We start from the raw sequence: 15,504 nt of genomic DNA on the forward strand, positions 1-15,504 counted from the left end.
GCCGAGTGCCACCTCCAGCCACGCCGTCGCGCCGCCGCGCCGCGCCTCCCCCCTCCGGGGCATCCAATCCAATCTGTCTCCCACCGGGCAACCACACTGCTTTATACATTAGATCATTAAGAATAATAAAATATAAATGATAATTTTATTTTTACGCCTTTAAAACCTCCAACCCGATGGGCTAGCCCGAAACCCGAACGTTTAGGGTTAGGGTTGGAGATTTACAACCCGAAAAAACCTCCAACCCGATTAGCCCGCACCCGATTAACCCGGAACCCGATAGGGCTAGCCCGAAAACCCGATGGGCTAGCCCGATTGACATCTCTAATTATTAGTTCTAAATATTATAATTGGGTTCCAAGAATCATCTCGTTTAGAGTTTAAAAAAACAAATTTAACTTGTGAGTATCATCTCATTTGAACTTTGAATGACCACAATTAAGTTACAAGAATTATCTTGTGTGTAGCTTTAAAGATCATTATCATCTTTAGCTTGTAAGATCATAACTAACTTCTAAACATCATCTTGTATGCAGCTTGAAAAATCTTGACAATTTTTTGTGCATTATTTTCATGTGGAGCTTGAAATATCATAATTGAGTTTCGAGCATCATTTCGTTTGAAATTTGAAAGAATAAAATGGACTCGTGAACATTAATTATCTTCAAATCTTGAGTTTCGAGCATCATTCCATCTGAAAGTTAAAAGAATAAAATTGACTCGTGAACATTATCTCCTTTCAAGATTGAAAGACCATAACTAAGTTTTAAAAATCATCTCGTGTGTGGCTTAAGAAAGTTGACACGAGATTCAAATTTGTATTAATTTATTTAGTAATTTAATTGATAAATTTTCATAAAAAAATCTACTTTGAATCCAAATTTTATTTTTAAAATTTTATACAAAATATATTATTTTATAATCAAATTAAATTGAAGAAATAATTTACTTAATCAAACCAATTTATTTTTTCAAATTAAATTAATTAGACCATGTATTTAATTAAATAAATTTGGTCAAATTAAATTGACAAAACAATTCAAATTGTATTAGCTAATCTCAATCATTCCGCCAATTAAATGTAGATTTTTAATTTGGAGAGCAAGAGCTTATTCTTGTATAAGTTTTATTTTGGTGAAATCTTATAAAAATACTCAATGTGTAATGAGGTGATTTATATGAATTCTTCACTCGATTGAGATTATTATAAATTTGATACATGATTAAAGATTTCTAATAATATTTTAACATCATATCCTCTATTGTTCTTTATCTAAATTCTTCATTTATGCATTACTAATTTCATAATTTATCTTTTATTATTATTATTATTATTATTATTATTATTATTATTATTATTATTATTATTATTATTATTATTAGGGATTATAGCCAAAAAATACACAAACTTTGATAAAAATTGCAATTTTCACCTGAACTTTCAAATTAGCCAAAATATACCTGAATTTATATATTTTGTTGTAAATTTCACCTGAACTTGCAATGATTGAACTCCGTCGAGGTGAAATTTACAACAAAAAATATAAGTTCACGTATATTTTGGTCAATTTAAAAGTTCAGGTGAAAATTGCAACTTTTATCAAAGTTCGTGTATTTTTTGGCTATAATCCCTTATTATTATTGTAGTAATGGACGAACAGAAACAAATAAAGTTTGCATAAATGAAAAATATATTTTTCTTCCCTATATAAATAAAATGTATGGATTTATTTTATAAAAAATAAAAATAAAATTTTAATTATTTTGAAAGACATAAAATAAGATTTTGTTTTAAAGTAATCAGTTTATAGAATTTGTGCCTTATTATGCAAACATGTAAATCAATGACAGGACCCGTTTATAATTTATATATACGTGCATGTCTCAATTCAAACTTAATTTAAAATTAATTCTATTGACAATTAAGAATATAAATATTATATATATATATATATATATATATTCATACAATATAATATATTGCAACGTATACATATAATATGTACGCTATTGAGAAATATAAAATTAATAACAAATATACATCTAATCACTAACATTCAATTAAAATAATTTATCTTATATAGATTATAATTTTTTTCTTATCAAACATGTAAATCTAATTTTTATCTAGAAAAAACAAATAATAAAATTTATTAATATAGATTATATGTAATGTTAATATTATTATTATATATATATACATTTATTATTAATTATATTTATTATTATTAATGAATCTTTATATAGAATGTAATAGTTAATTAATTAATAAATGATGAAGATTATATATGGTAAATTTTGAAATGGTGAGATTTTAGATATGCCACATAGGTTAAGGCTTAATCCTATTATATACTAATAGATTTGTATATGGACTAAATACATTGTTTCAATTTTAAACTTAATTATCAGCTTTAGTTAATTGATACCAAAAGTACATAAAATTATGCAAATCTATTACTACTAAACAAATTTATTAGAACCTAAAAGTTTAGTTAGATAGTTGTGAATTTAACGTAGTTTAATGTAAAACCTATATCATCATTTTAAGTTTGAGTATTTGAACTAAATTTTGAATGGGCATATGACTGTATACAGATAGAATGATTTCAACGTGATCTCATCATATCAGATTAATTTGTAGGTGATGATATTAAGGTTGATTATTTTAATGATTGAGTGAGCATATAACTATATATAGAGATAATGGTTAAAATATGATCTTAGATTAATTTATAGGTATTAATTTAATTTATTTTTTGGCTGATACTACTTGGTGGAGAATTTTTTACCTAGGTTCAAAATATTCTTAGTGAGAGCAAAAAATTTATTAATTTTTTGAATATCGTTATTCAACATTCTAGATTATCGTATTCAGCATTATAAAGTCTTATTCATTATTCTCACTTCTCACGAAAAAAATAACAATCTCACTAGAATCTACTTTTTATTTATATATCAATATTGCGACGATCATACTCATTTTATATATGTTACGAAATTAGACTATAACTTTGGTCGTTATGATGAGTATTACGTTATTGATATGATATTTTACCTAATTACTTGGCTTGTCTTATTAACTTATTAAAATCGAATTGCTAAATTTCGCGTGAGTCGTAACTAGTCATTGATGGCGAGTTCACACGAAACTCATTGCAATTGTCACAACTATTTCATGTCGTGTACAATATAGAACAAGCAAATTTATTATTGTATTTATTGTGGATTAGTTTGGCATTTTTCTTCGCTATACATAATTAATAATAATTTAATATTATACTCAAATTTCCTAATTTATTTGTGTGAATGGACAATAATGTCAAACACACTAGCTACCTTTAAGTCGCCATGAAAGCCAATGCAGTTAAAATCAATCAACGAATTTGCATGATTTCAAAATTCATGGCTTCCCTTAAAAAAAATCATGGCTTAAGCTGGTTTATAGCCATAGGCCCATCATAGCCCATAGGGGAAGCTGAGTAAATTTATCATTAGTTGAGTAAATAAATCCATAGCTTAATTACGCTATTTACAATAATTTGAATTATATAATGTTTAATAGTACTTGAATAATTTAAATATTAAGTGATGAAGAGTAATATGTGCAGAGCAGAGAAATCATCTCAGCCAGAGGAACAGGGTTGACAGATGTAATGACCCGCATTTTTATTTTTATTTAATATGGTATCGCGATAGTTAATATCGCATCTTTTAGTAAATGAAACCCAGCTACCAGTTATATATGAATCCAGTTTATGATCCTGATTTTTTTTATCAGAGACAGAGTTATTATTTTAGCTTTATACTTTTATAACGTATGAGAAAAATGCGACGAGGATTATTGAGCCATTCAATAATTATTATTTTCAAGTCGTAACTGACTTAGCAAAGTCATGTTATTTATTAATCGAGAAACAAAAGCAGTTATATTTTATTAGTGCTACTAAAAGTCGAGGAATTATTCCGACCACCAACTCCATTCCACGCCACCACCATTTGCTTCCCCACCACTACACCTACTCTTCCACTTCACTACCAACTATCCCCATTATGTAATCAGCACCAACTCCACACTTTATACTATTAGCCAACAACCCTTTCTTCTATAATTTCAATCAACAAATTCTCCTTCATATCTTCCTTCGTGTACCAACTCTCAAAGGGAAAGAATTTTGATTCAGCTTCTGGCAGACTCAGAAAGGTAAGAATGGCCAACTCTTTCACCATTTCTTCTTGAGTTCAGTCTGCAATTGTTAAACAAAATATGGAATTCATTTCAGCTCTTTCTTATTGAACATAGCAGCACAGACAGCCAAAAGAACAAACATTCAAGGTATTTTTACATCAGTATGCTTTCTTCTTTGTTACACGCCTCATTTCCCATGAAGCATATGATCAGTTTATTAGAAAAGCATAGTACGAGACGAATGGTATAATCTTTTATCCATATAGAATCAACAACCCATGACTTTCACACAAGGCTAATACAATGAGAATTTCTTACGACACCTAGCAAAATCATGCCTAGTGTAATCTCCAGCATAGAACATGGATATCAAACATGAATCTTGTTAACAGCATTCACCTTAGCAACTAGAAGCTTAAACAGGAAACTAGAATTTGCATAAAGTAGACACGAGAACTTAGCTTTTTAGGAGGGAAGGGTCGACTGCCCCTTGGCGGTGGCGGTGGCAGCCTCTGGCTTGCTACCTGCCGGACGAAAACAATGAGGGGAGCACGGAGACCTCGCCGATTCTTCAGGGCGTCGGAGCTGGATAATCACTGAGGCCAACTGGAACCATGGCCGAGAGAGAACGGCCAGCGTCGTGGCCCGGAGCAGCAAACGCTCGAACTGGGCGATTTTCCCTTTTCTGAGATCTAGGGCTCGACTGATTTCTGCGCGGAGAGGCGATTTTCGGCCAAGAAAAGAGGACGGCGCCGGGGCTTTAACGCGTCGACAGATGACGACGACCGGAGCAGGCGGCTGGATGGCCGGAGAAGAAGACGTCGAGCGAGCTGGGAAGGGCCGATCGACTGGTTTTTGAATCGAGAAGAAGAGCAGAGCGTGTTCTGCTTTGAGTTTGAGAGAGAGAATGTCGGTTGTGAGATTTGAGAAAGAGGGACCGATAGTTTGAGGGAAATGAGTTGGGCTAAAATTTTGGGCCATTCATTTAATTACTTTGGGCTTGATTTATTTAGTTAATTTGGGCCATCCAATTATTATGTTTTGGGCTTACACTATTTTTAATCAAATGGGCTCCTATTTTGTTTTAAGTTGGGCCGAATTTTTAGCTTGTGTTTTTAAGATTTGGGCTTCTTTTTATTTAAGTTGGGCCGAATTTTTGAGCTTGTTTTAAGGAAATTAGGCTTTTCCTTTTAATTTATTGTGGGCCGAATTATTTTAAGCTGGGCTTGATTGTATTTTAATTGCTTGGACTTTCACAAATAAATTCGAAATGAGCCAGTCTTTATTTTAATTGGCCCTTCTCATTATTTTTATTGGGCTTGAATTAATTTAAGGAGTTGGGCTGATGCATATTTTATGATGGGCTATTATTCTAATCCCATTTATATTATTTCGTTGGGCCAGTTTAATTCATCACTTGGGCCGATTAAATTGCCTATTGGACTGAGTTTTATTCTTTCCTGCCCACATTAATTACTATTATCACTTGAGCCGAGTTTTATTTAATTTTAAGCTCAGAATAATTCATTCTATTCTTGGGCTAATTTTTAAATTTTGGACTGAAATTTATTTAGTTGGGCCTTACATGATTTATTTAATTGAGCCCAATTATTTATCAGTGGGTGAGCCGATTCGTATTCAGTAAATGAGCCGCCCAGTTTATTAATTATTGTTTTGGACTTCAGACTTTAAAGCAAGCTATCATGGTTTATTTCATTAAAGTCACTGTTTTATTTAATTAATTGGCTACTCTCTTTTGAACCTATTAATTATTTGAGGTTACGTTAGTAATTATGTTTCTATCGAAAAGCCCGATAATTTCTACGAGGTCCCACCTCGATTAAAGCCGAGATAGTTCTTTTATTTCGAACGAGTACAAATGCGAGGTTTACTTCACAGCTAGAATATTCCGATGAGGAAGGAAGAATCACAGTTTTATTCGACCGCGCTAGACGAGAATTAGCTAAATCTATTAACGAGGATAAATAGTAGGATGCCCCGAATATCGTTCGAAAATGTTAGTTCATGCATACAAGATTCATGCATAGTTAATTACGCTTTCTCATTAATTAAGAATTTTCCTCGAGACAATGTCTTATTTTATATTCTCGTGATTAAGGTCAAACGCGAGAGTAAGAACTACACAAGGAGTTAGAGTACCTTAGCAAAACTTTGCTATCAGGTGGGCAATTTCTTACGCGTAAATAAAATGCTATGCAAGTGTTATGCTTTAAAATGCAAATTGGATCTTCAAGTGTGGTATGCTTTATTACGCTTATATGAGTTAAGCTTTATTATGCTGCACGTTAAATGATTTACGCTATGTTGTTTATACTATTTACGCCCTATGTAATTTACGCTTGATTACGCTTATTTACGCTTGAATGCCTTACGCTGATAAGTTTATGCTTATGTTTGATGCTTGCGTCTGTTGGGGGAGGCCTCCCTCAACAGTACGATGCCGTGTCCGCTGAGGAGGGCCTTCCTCACGGCGCGATGCCCGTGTCCGCTGAGGGAGGCCTCTCTCGCGGCGCGATGCCAGTATGCCAGTATGCCAGTGTTACAGCGTCTATTGGGGGAGGCCTCCCTCAATAGTACGATGCCGTGACCGCTGAGGGAGGCTCCCCCTCACGGCGCGATGCCCGTGTTCGTTGGGGAAGGCCTTCTCCACGACACGATGTTTGTTAATGAAGATTGATGATGAAGAATGCCCTTATGCTATTTAAGAATTTGGAAATGTTTAATGAGCAAAGAATATGAAAGAAACTCATGCCTCTTATGCGATATTGTGAAATTGTTAATGATGTTATGTTATATGCTTGGCAACTGCCCACTAAGTACTCTTGTACTTAGCCCTTCGATGTTTATGTTTGTGCAGGTTGAGCTGTGATGGGCGATGAAGTGTTGTTGCTGAGTGGAGTTTTTGTCGAACTTAAAGTAGGCTCAGAAAGGATACATGTCTTCATACATGTATCTCAGTCATGCATTCCGCTGTAAACACTGATTATTTCAGTTACGCCTTCCGTTGCAAACTCTGATAATGTTTTAGCCAAGCCCCTAACGATGCCTTTTTCCTTTTTAAGGAATATAACGCGTATACAAGTTCTTTGAGTACCCTTTTTATGCGAACTATGCCTTTTTCCTTTTTAAGGAATATTTCACGCATATTCAAGCTCTTTGAGTATTCTTTTATGCGCCACTTTCTAAACCCGCTTCTTAATTTCCCTTCCCCAGTCATGGTTTTCCCGGATTAATTATCCTTAATTAAGGCCGGTCGTGACAACAGAGGAGCGAGCTTCATCAGAGAAAAGGGCTCTCGCAGAGAAGTCAGAAGGCTGGGCCTTACCAGAGGAACGGCCTACACCAGAGAAATCACTCTCGCCAGAGTAACGATCTTCGCCAGAGGAACCACCAGAAGAGCGGGAAAATCTCCCGCTTGAGGGCAATTTTACTATTATGCCCCCGACCACGCAAGGCGCATGCTCCGGCAATGAAGTTACCATTTTACCCTTTACGTGTAATCTATAAATAGCTACCAACATATGCCTTGTAATCTTACGCTATCTTTACTCTCAATACTACAACAGTTTTTTCTCGTGCACTCAGCAATCCCACAATCTTCTCTCGTTTTTCCGATCAAACTCTAGGTAATTCACCGATAATTCACCAAACAAACGTTCGTCGTTCATTTATGCTTTACCATTAAGTATGAATGAAAATACGTGTAAGCATGTATCTTGATGAATTTACATAATACAATAGCATAATAGGGGTTATATATAATCAATGATATTATTATTTCACAATAAATCGTTATATTATGTAGGATAATTTTCAAATTCAGAAAAATAGTTGCTATTCTCGTGTAATAATATTTTGTCATGTTTTTATTACAAAATGCTATTTTTATGTTGAATTGATCATTTTACAAGTACTTAAACATAGTTTAGGATAAAATATTTTCAATAAAATTATTTTAAATTATATTGTTTTTATTGTGGTTTTTTTTTTTGTATAATCCTTTGCCAAATATGATGTGTGATGAGGAGCAAAGTATACATCAGCGTTGATAATATTTCGTTTAAAGGAAAGATTATTTGATTATATTTTTTTTATAAGTGTGCTGATAATTTACGATAAAACAATCTGGAAATGGCAAGGCTGACCGATTTATGAAGACCAGCGTTGGCAAGGAGTCAGCGTTGACTAATAAGGTGGCGTCGTCAAATCAGTCGGCGTTGGCTAATTGTAAGGAGACAACAACCGTGAGCCAAGCCAAACCAATGCTACCCCAGCCTTGGCAACCAAGTATCGTTGGAAAAATAGCGACACCCGACAAAAGCTGATCAATTAGTTTTATTATTAGTGTGCTCCAAAAAGTAGTTAGTTAGGCACCATGCAACGCAGTGTACGTGAGCATTCATCAAATTTACGATTGTACCCCCTTTGTATCTGCACTATAAATAGTTCATTGTTGTCATTTTAAAAGACAGACAATATATAATTTTGACTGGGAAAGAAAGATTTTTGGATGTGTTCTTATTTTCCGACGTTTTGAGTTCTTCATTTTTTATCGTTTATTTTCCGATCATTCACACTCAGCTGGTTAAAACTCTATTTTCCCATAAATTCTATAAATGTGTTGGATGTTAACTCATCAATATTCTCAAACTTCCCAATCAATGAATTTGCTAAAATTCAAAATTCATAGCTTAAGCTGTTTAATTTATAGGGATCGTCTAATCAATTTATCATTATGATAATCACTATAAGTATGTCATCATCGTTATTTTTTTTTACTTTTTTTTATTCTATTTTATTGTAATTAGAATTTACTAGAGAAAAACAACGGTTGTTGTTTCCATTAACTAATTCCTAAAAATAGCAATTTTCATGTCAACTATTTTTTTTAATTAGATTTGTATTGTAAGAGAAAGGAAAATGCATGAACGTGAATCTCCGCTTAGTTATTCACACTGCCGTTAAAGTGTAAAGCAAGCAAGCATTTCATCTCATCGATTCCCTCCTAAATCTCAACTCAAATCCCTAAAAGTCTCATTAATCTAGCTGATTTGATCGATCATCTTCCAAAATCCAATCATCGCTCCTCACGGAACAAAAATAAATGCGAAAATCGATCAACAGAACTCTGATCTGCGTGTCGGTATGCATCCCGGTGCTCTTCGGCTCAATGCTCCTCGCCGGAACCCTAGATTACAAATCGCAATTGCTCTCCTTCCTCCCCCAGCTCAACAACGCCACCGCCTGCGCCGCGGCCCCCCTCCGCGTCTACATGTACGATCTGCCGCCGCGGTTCAACGTCGGGATGATGAACCCCTCCTTCCCCAACGGAACTCCGGTCACGGCAGAGAACATTCCGGCGTGGGGGTGGAACGACGGGCTCCGGAAACAGCACAGCGTGGAGTATTGGATGATGGCTTCGCTCGTGCACGAGGCGGGTAACGAGTCGGAGGCGGTTCGCGCCTCGGATCCGGAATCCGCCGACGTGTTTTTCGTTCCGTTTTTCTCGTCGCTCAGTTTCAATATTCATGTTCGGAACATGAAGGAGCCTGGTACTGTTGATGAGCAGCTGCAGGTGCGTCAGCTCTCTCCATTGATGCTCTGTTCAATCTGAATTAAATTAGGTTTGCTCTGTTAACCTAATTAAGCTAGCAGCTAGATCGATTACAACTGAGATAGGATCGGATTGTATATACTGAAAATCGAATCAAATTTTGAAAACCTAGATCAATAAACCTGTGTTTAATTTGATCTGTGTAGTTTGAGATAGTAAACATTTTAAGAGCGTCGGATTATTGGAAGAGGTCGGGAGGGCGAGATCATGTGATTCCCCTGCATCATCCGAATGCTTTGAGGCACCATCGCGGCTCAATTAACTCATCAATATTCATCGTTGCTGATTTTGGGCGCATAATGGACATCACTAGGCTCGCGAAAGATGTTGTCGCCCCCTATCCACACATGGTGGAGTCATTTGTAAAGGATGAGCGTGATGATGCATATGAATCTCGTCCAATTCTTGTCTTCTTCCGTGGGAGGACTAAGAGGAAGGATGTATGCACATGCACTCTCTCTCAGTCTCTTGCTTGCTCAAATATGCTTTAATTTTTTCAGTGACTAACTGAGTTTGGTTTGGCAGGAGGGAAAGGTGCGTGCTGTGCTGCACAAGATGTTGAAGGGAGTGAAAGATGTTGTATACGAAGAGGCGTATGCATCGGAAGAAGGCTTCAAAGCTGTAAGCATTCTCTAGCAGCCATTAAAATGCTTTAGGGAGATATGTACATGTAGCTGCATCACTGTTTCTTGTGTTAGTTGCAGAGATATTACTCTTCTTTTGCTTTGGTAGCTAAGCAAAACCACAGTCTGCAGATCAAATGCGTCTGTCCAAGTTCTGTCTCCACCCGGCGGGGGACACGCCGTCGTCATGCCGCCTCTTCGATGCAATCGTGAGCCACTGCATTCCGGTGATAGTGAGCGACAGAATAGAGCTGCCGTATGAAGATGAAGTGGACTACAAGGAGTTCTCCATCTTCTTCTCCGTGGAGGAGGCGCAGAGGCCGGGGTACATGGTGTCGGAGCTGAGAGGCGTTCCAAGGGAGAAATGGGTGAAAATGTGGGCGCGGCTGAAGGCCATTTCTCATCACTTTGAATTCCAGAACCCTACCAAGAAAGAGGATGCGGTGAACATGATCTGGAGGCAGGTGAAGCGGAAGCTGCCTTTCGTTAAGCTTGCTGTTCATCGGAGTAGAAGGCTCAAGATCCCAGATTGGTGGAGGTAAGTTTTCTGCCTCTGCTCTTCCAATTTTCTATACTTCATCTGTATATATATAGATGATACAATTTGAAATTCAAACTATAGTTTCTCTGTCACGAAATTAATCATACAAATTTCAATCCAACATAATCATTTTTCAACTTCTTACTGTGTGTATATAGTATATGTTTGTGGTTGGATTTTAATTTAATCATATGTTTGTCGGCGCAAAGGAACGACAAGACGCAGAGAGCAAAATTTGAGTTTAATTTCAGTTTAAGAAGATAATCATATTGTCCCGAGGCGACACCAAGCGGTGCGGTGCGAACTCCTGTCTACGAACAGTGAGGTCCAGGGTTCAAGCCCCACCGCTCCCCCTCCCCCAAAGTCAAAAATAAAAAGAAAAGATAATCATATTATGATTAAATCAAATTATTATTAATTATTTCACCATCCTAAATAAACATATTATATAGTAAATACTTTATATAAAAAATGTCCAAATTAATACTCCATCCGTCTCACGAATCTTGATGCATATTTCTTTTTGGGCTGTCCCACAAATCTTGATACATTTTTAAATATACTATAATTAGTTAAAAAATAAGAATTTTTAATTATATTTAATTATTACTTTTTTACTTTATTACCTACTCATTTAAAACATTAATATACAACTTCGTAATTCTCGTACAAAAAACAAATGCGTCAAGATTCGTGGGAGGGAGTATATCAAACCTTATTTCATGCTATTGGGCCATACATTAATTTTTGTTTTCTGCAAAGCGGAGCTGGTGTGGTGAGGTTAGAATAGTGTGTGTGTGTTTGTGGGCCTAGAAATTGAGAAGGGAGTTGGGTCGGGTCGGGCCATGTGGGAGGACTGATGATTGAAGGTGGAGTGTCTTGTCTCCTTCCTTACATGCCTTCTTTAACTTAATAATTTCTGTTTGTAAACTCCCAGACAACAACAATTGACATGTTTTTACTCAATCTCCACCCAAATCCTTGTCATTTCGCTTATGCCAGTTTTATCCCCTATTCGAATTAAAACCACATATCACTTTCTTAAATCGGTTATATTTTGAAGACTTACGCGGCGAAATTTCGTTCAAAATGATTCGATTAGCTAATTTATTTCCAATTAAACCGGTTATGACATTAATCACCTTTTATTTATCAACAAAGACAATTCAGTTTCAAACTTTGAAATATCGCATTCAATTCCCCCTCAAAAATGGCAAAGAATACCAAATTATTGGCTAATTAATTGGGAAGCAAATCAAAAACCTCTAATCAATCTCAATCATCAATCATCAATCATCATATCCTCAATATGGGGATACGATTGAAGGCGAAGGGCAATTTCGTCCTTAAATAATCCGACAAAAAAGAGGGAAATAAAAAACGAGAATAAATAATGATTTTATCTCCTTCGACAGAGCACTGTGACGCCACCGGCTTAGTTATAATCGGTCTGAGACTACAAAGAGCAACATCACAACCAAAACGACGCCGTCCTTCTCTCTGTTAACTCAATCCACTGTCGTAACCAACTCCAGAGAGAGAGATAGAGAGAGAGAGGGATTAGATTAGTTGCAGTTGAAGATGAGCGAAGAGAGAATCAATGGCGGCTGCATTGCAGCCCGCAGCTTCACGCATTCATCGTCTTTCTCTAAGTGCACGCATTCTCACTCTTCGATTCAAGGTGATTCGATTTTTTGACAGCTTTCTGTACAATTTACTAATTAATTTGCGATTGGTTGGATTTCTAATTTCGCCTCATTGATTCATAATGCTATTTCGAACTGCTCCTCTCTTTTTTTTTAATCTGCATCCTACTTTTTTTTCTTCAAAAAACTAAGTTTCGTTTTTATCCCTTTTGGTTTGATGATTGATTTGTTAGTCACTTATAATCCATATGATTGAATAATGTAGTGCTATACAAATTTGATCACGATTTCTCAAGTTTCAACTGAACATATATAAACTTCTCTTCTCTTGTTTCTATTTTCTTTACTGTTATTAGCAAACTTAGATTGAGTCATACTCCTACGTGTTAGAGTTCGAGTTGTATGTAAGTGAATGTTCACGTACAACTCTAGCCCATTCTTAAAATTCAAGCCATCTTTTCAAAAGTCAAATAGTTAATTTCAACTTTTGATGAATTAATTACTAATTTTGAAAATGAAAACGAGAGTTACAACTTACAAGCTTAAAATTTTCAAGTCTGTCTATTAATTTTTTCCCCTGGATTTTAGGGTGTATATCAATAGCTTCTTTTTTTTTTTGAGGAAATCAATAGCTTTATTTGGACTTGCAAAATGAAGTTTGGCTACGAGATTCTATCATAAATTAAAAGCTGCTTAAATCACAAAAGTAGCATAAAATTCTGAGAAATAGAGGTGTACAACAAGCTGATGAAACATGTGGACATTTGTTGGATTCTTGTAAGAATGAGAATGTATTGCAGATTATGCAGCTTGTGGTACACCTGCAGCATGGAGAGGGAAAAGCATGACTTGTGTTTGCTTTAAGCGAAAGGGAAGCCAAGCCCGGATTTGCCTAAACTTGACACCCTTACAGGCAAGGCCATTGCTCCACACTCTACATCTATACGTTTTTCGCGTTACTATGTTTGTTTGCTGCCTTAAAATGGACAGGAAGAGAGGCTCAAAAGGTTGAGACACCGAACTAAAGTCCAGTTTGACGCTTCCAGATTACAACATCAGGTGTTCTACTGCTATGCTACTTGTTAAAATAAATAAGAAAACCATGTTTTTTGCTTATTCTATAGCGAGTTTTGATGGTTCGAATATATATCAGGAAGCTTTGAGGGCGTTATGGTCTGCTACGTACCCTGGTGAGGAGTTGGAGAGTTTGATATCTGATAAGTGGAAAGAAATGGGATGGCAGGGAAAGGATCCATCAACAGATTTCCGGTTTTGATCACAAGCTCTCAACTCACCCGTTTCTTGTTTTTCTTTTTCTGTTGTAGTATAATGTTTTTGATATGCAGAGGAGCAGGTTTCATTTCATTGGAGAACTTGCTGTTTTTCGCCAAGACATTTTCGGTAACCATACCATTTGTTCTTGTTAAAAACTTGAAAAAGGAATTTGTGATGCAAGAAAAGTATAGCAACCTTAATTCCTTTTTTCATGTTTCAGCATTCTTTTCAGAGTCTATTGAGGAAACAAACAGGGAAAAGGGCAATGTGGGAATATCCATTTGCTGTAGCTGGTGTAAACATTACATTCATGATCTTGCAAATGCTTGATCTAGATGCTAGTAAGTCAGTTTATTTAATTAAATTCAGTTTGGAATATGAGTAATGTGAGCTCATCTGTATGCAGCAAAGCCACCAAGTTTCATGAGAGCCGTTTTTCTGCAAATGTTATCCGGTGAGGCAATCAATCTATCTTTCTCCTCTAGTCTGCGTTGATGGACTCGTCTAACAACTTGAGCCGTGTCTTTTTCTGCAGAGAACGAATGGGCTTTCGACCTCCTATACTGCGTGGCTTTCATGGTCATGGACAAGCTGTGGCTGGACAAACACGCGACCTACATGGAGTTCAACGTAAGCAAATTAGAACCCTAGCTCGCCCCATTACCATCATCTCCTCTCGGAATCTTGTTCCTCACATCTGCCTTAAAACAGGACATTCTAAGATCCACGAGGTCTCAGCTTGAGAAGGAATTTCTAATGGATGATGTGTTGCTCATTGAAGACATGCCTTCTTACAACCTCTTGCGTTGATCACATCTTAATGTATATTTCTACCACATTTTTTCAAACTAACTACCTATATATGGGAATGGGACTTCTTTGGATTTGTAGTTGTTGAATTATATAGTCCACTTCTCTTTGGTTATGCTTTTTTTTCTCTCTTACTTTGTATAGCTTCGAAGATCTAAGATCATTTGGATACTATAATGTATACAAGCTTTTAGTTGACACTTTTTCACAGCAACTTTGTAGCTGGTAGCATTGTTGCTCAAGACTACGTTCTTGGATTTTCAATAGAAATTTTAAAAAATATTTTTCGTAAATTGGACATAAAATTCAAGGGGCGTAATTATAAAATCTTAAAATTCATGGGGTGAGATGCTATATTTGGAATAATTAGTGGAGAGGCAAAGTGCAATTCACCTAATTCCCACCAAGATTGTATTATTGAATTTTAAAAATACATATATATGATAAAAAAAAGGATAAAGTATTGAGATTTTCAATTTTGATAAGAATGTATTTTTGTAATGTTCGAGAAAGTTCGGAGCGAAAGCTCGAAGTGAAAGCAACGCGATGCTTCTCATACTATCCGGTAAGAGCATCCACAATGGTGGGTGCGATGGCCGGATCGAACCCGGCCTATCGCACCCACCACCGTTGTTGCTCCCGGGTGCGATGGAGGGGAGGCGAGCGCTCGCACTCGTCGAATGTGGGAGCGAAGGAGGGGGCGTGTAAACACGCGCCCCTTTCCGAAATTAAAAAAAAAAAAAATTAATTTTAACGGTCAAAAGACCGTTGCTCAACGGTCTTCG

At 36.0% G+C, this 15,504-nt stretch overlaps 2 protein-coding genes and 1 long non-coding RNA gene across 4 annotated transcripts; all 3 read left to right on the top strand.

Moving 5' to 3' along the window:
- The first annotated feature begins 4,061 nt into the window (after window positions 1–4,061).
- On the top strand, window positions 4,062–7,312 carry LOC131025413 (uncharacterized). Of its 2 annotated transcripts, XR_009102168.1 has the most exons (4): window positions 4,062–4,204; window positions 4,284–4,336; window positions 6,309–6,371; window positions 7,068–7,312. It is a non-coding gene; the product is annotated as an uncharacterized LOC131025413 (long non-coding RNA). The 2 variants fall into 2 exon arrangements; XR_009102167.1 differs by having other exon boundaries at window positions 6,309–7,312.
- Window positions 7,313–9,106: 1,794 nt separating this feature from the next.
- LOC131025415 (probable arabinosyltransferase ARAD1) lies at window positions 9,107–12,542 on the top strand. Its single transcript, XM_057955165.1, has 5 exons — window positions 9,107–9,785; window positions 9,971–10,264; window positions 10,350–10,445; window positions 10,573–10,985; window positions 12,404–12,542. Exons 1-5 carry the CDS (start codon window positions 9,315–9,317, stop codon window positions 12,411–12,413), a joined length of 1,284 nt encoding a protein of 427 aa, XP_057811148.1. The 5' UTR covers window positions 9,107–9,314; the 3' UTR covers window positions 12,414–12,542.
- LOC131025416 (uncharacterized) lies at window positions 12,528–14,927 on the top strand. The gene is made up of 9 exons (XM_057955166.1): window positions 12,528–12,669; window positions 13,435–13,547; window positions 13,625–13,693; window positions 13,788–13,903; window positions 13,981–14,035; window positions 14,130–14,250; window positions 14,316–14,363; window positions 14,445–14,539; window positions 14,621–14,927. Exons 1-9 carry the CDS (start codon window positions 12,570–12,572, stop codon window positions 14,717–14,719), a joined length of 816 nt encoding a protein of 271 aa, XP_057811149.1. The 5' UTR covers window positions 12,528–12,569; the 3' UTR covers window positions 14,720–14,927.
- Window positions 14,928–15,504: the final 577 nt, after the last annotated feature.

Source organism: Salvia miltiorrhiza, chromosome 5 (genome assembly GCF_028751815.1).
Source record: "Salvia miltiorrhiza cultivar Shanhuang (shh) chromosome 5, IMPLAD_Smil_shh, whole genome shotgun sequence".
NCBI classification, from domain to species: Eukaryota; Viridiplantae; Streptophyta; class Magnoliopsida; order Lamiales; family Lamiaceae; genus Salvia; species Salvia miltiorrhiza.

What these genes read in the sequence shown, in the direction of transcription:
- LOC131025416 (XM_057955166.1), top strand. Translation starts at nt 12,570, where the DNA reads ATGAGCGAAGAGAGAATCAATGGCGGCTGCATTGCAGCCCGCAGCTTC. An exon ending in TTCTCACTCTTCGATTCAAG is followed by an intron (nt 12,670 to 13,434) that starts GTGATTCGATTT and finishes AATGTATTGCAG; the next exon opens with ATTATGCAGCTTGTGGTACA. An exon ending in TTTTCTGCAAATGTTATCCG is followed by an intron (nt 14,364 to 14,444) that starts GTGAGGCAATCA and finishes CTTTTTCTGCAG; the next exon opens with AGAACGAATGGGCTTTCGAC.
- LOC131025415 (XM_057955165.1), top strand. Translation starts at nt 9,315, where the DNA reads ATGCGAAAATCGATCAACAGAACTCTGATCTGCGTGTCGGTATGCATC. An exon ending in CTGTTGATGAGCAGCTGCAG is followed by an intron (nt 9,786 to 9,970) that starts GTGCGTCAGCTC and finishes TGATCTGTGTAG; the next exon opens with TTTGAGATAGTAAACATTTT. An exon ending in GGAGGACTAAGAGGAAGGAT is followed by an intron (nt 10,265 to 10,349) that starts GTATGCACATGC and finishes TTGGTTTGGCAG; the next exon opens with GAGGGAAAGGTGCGTGCTGT.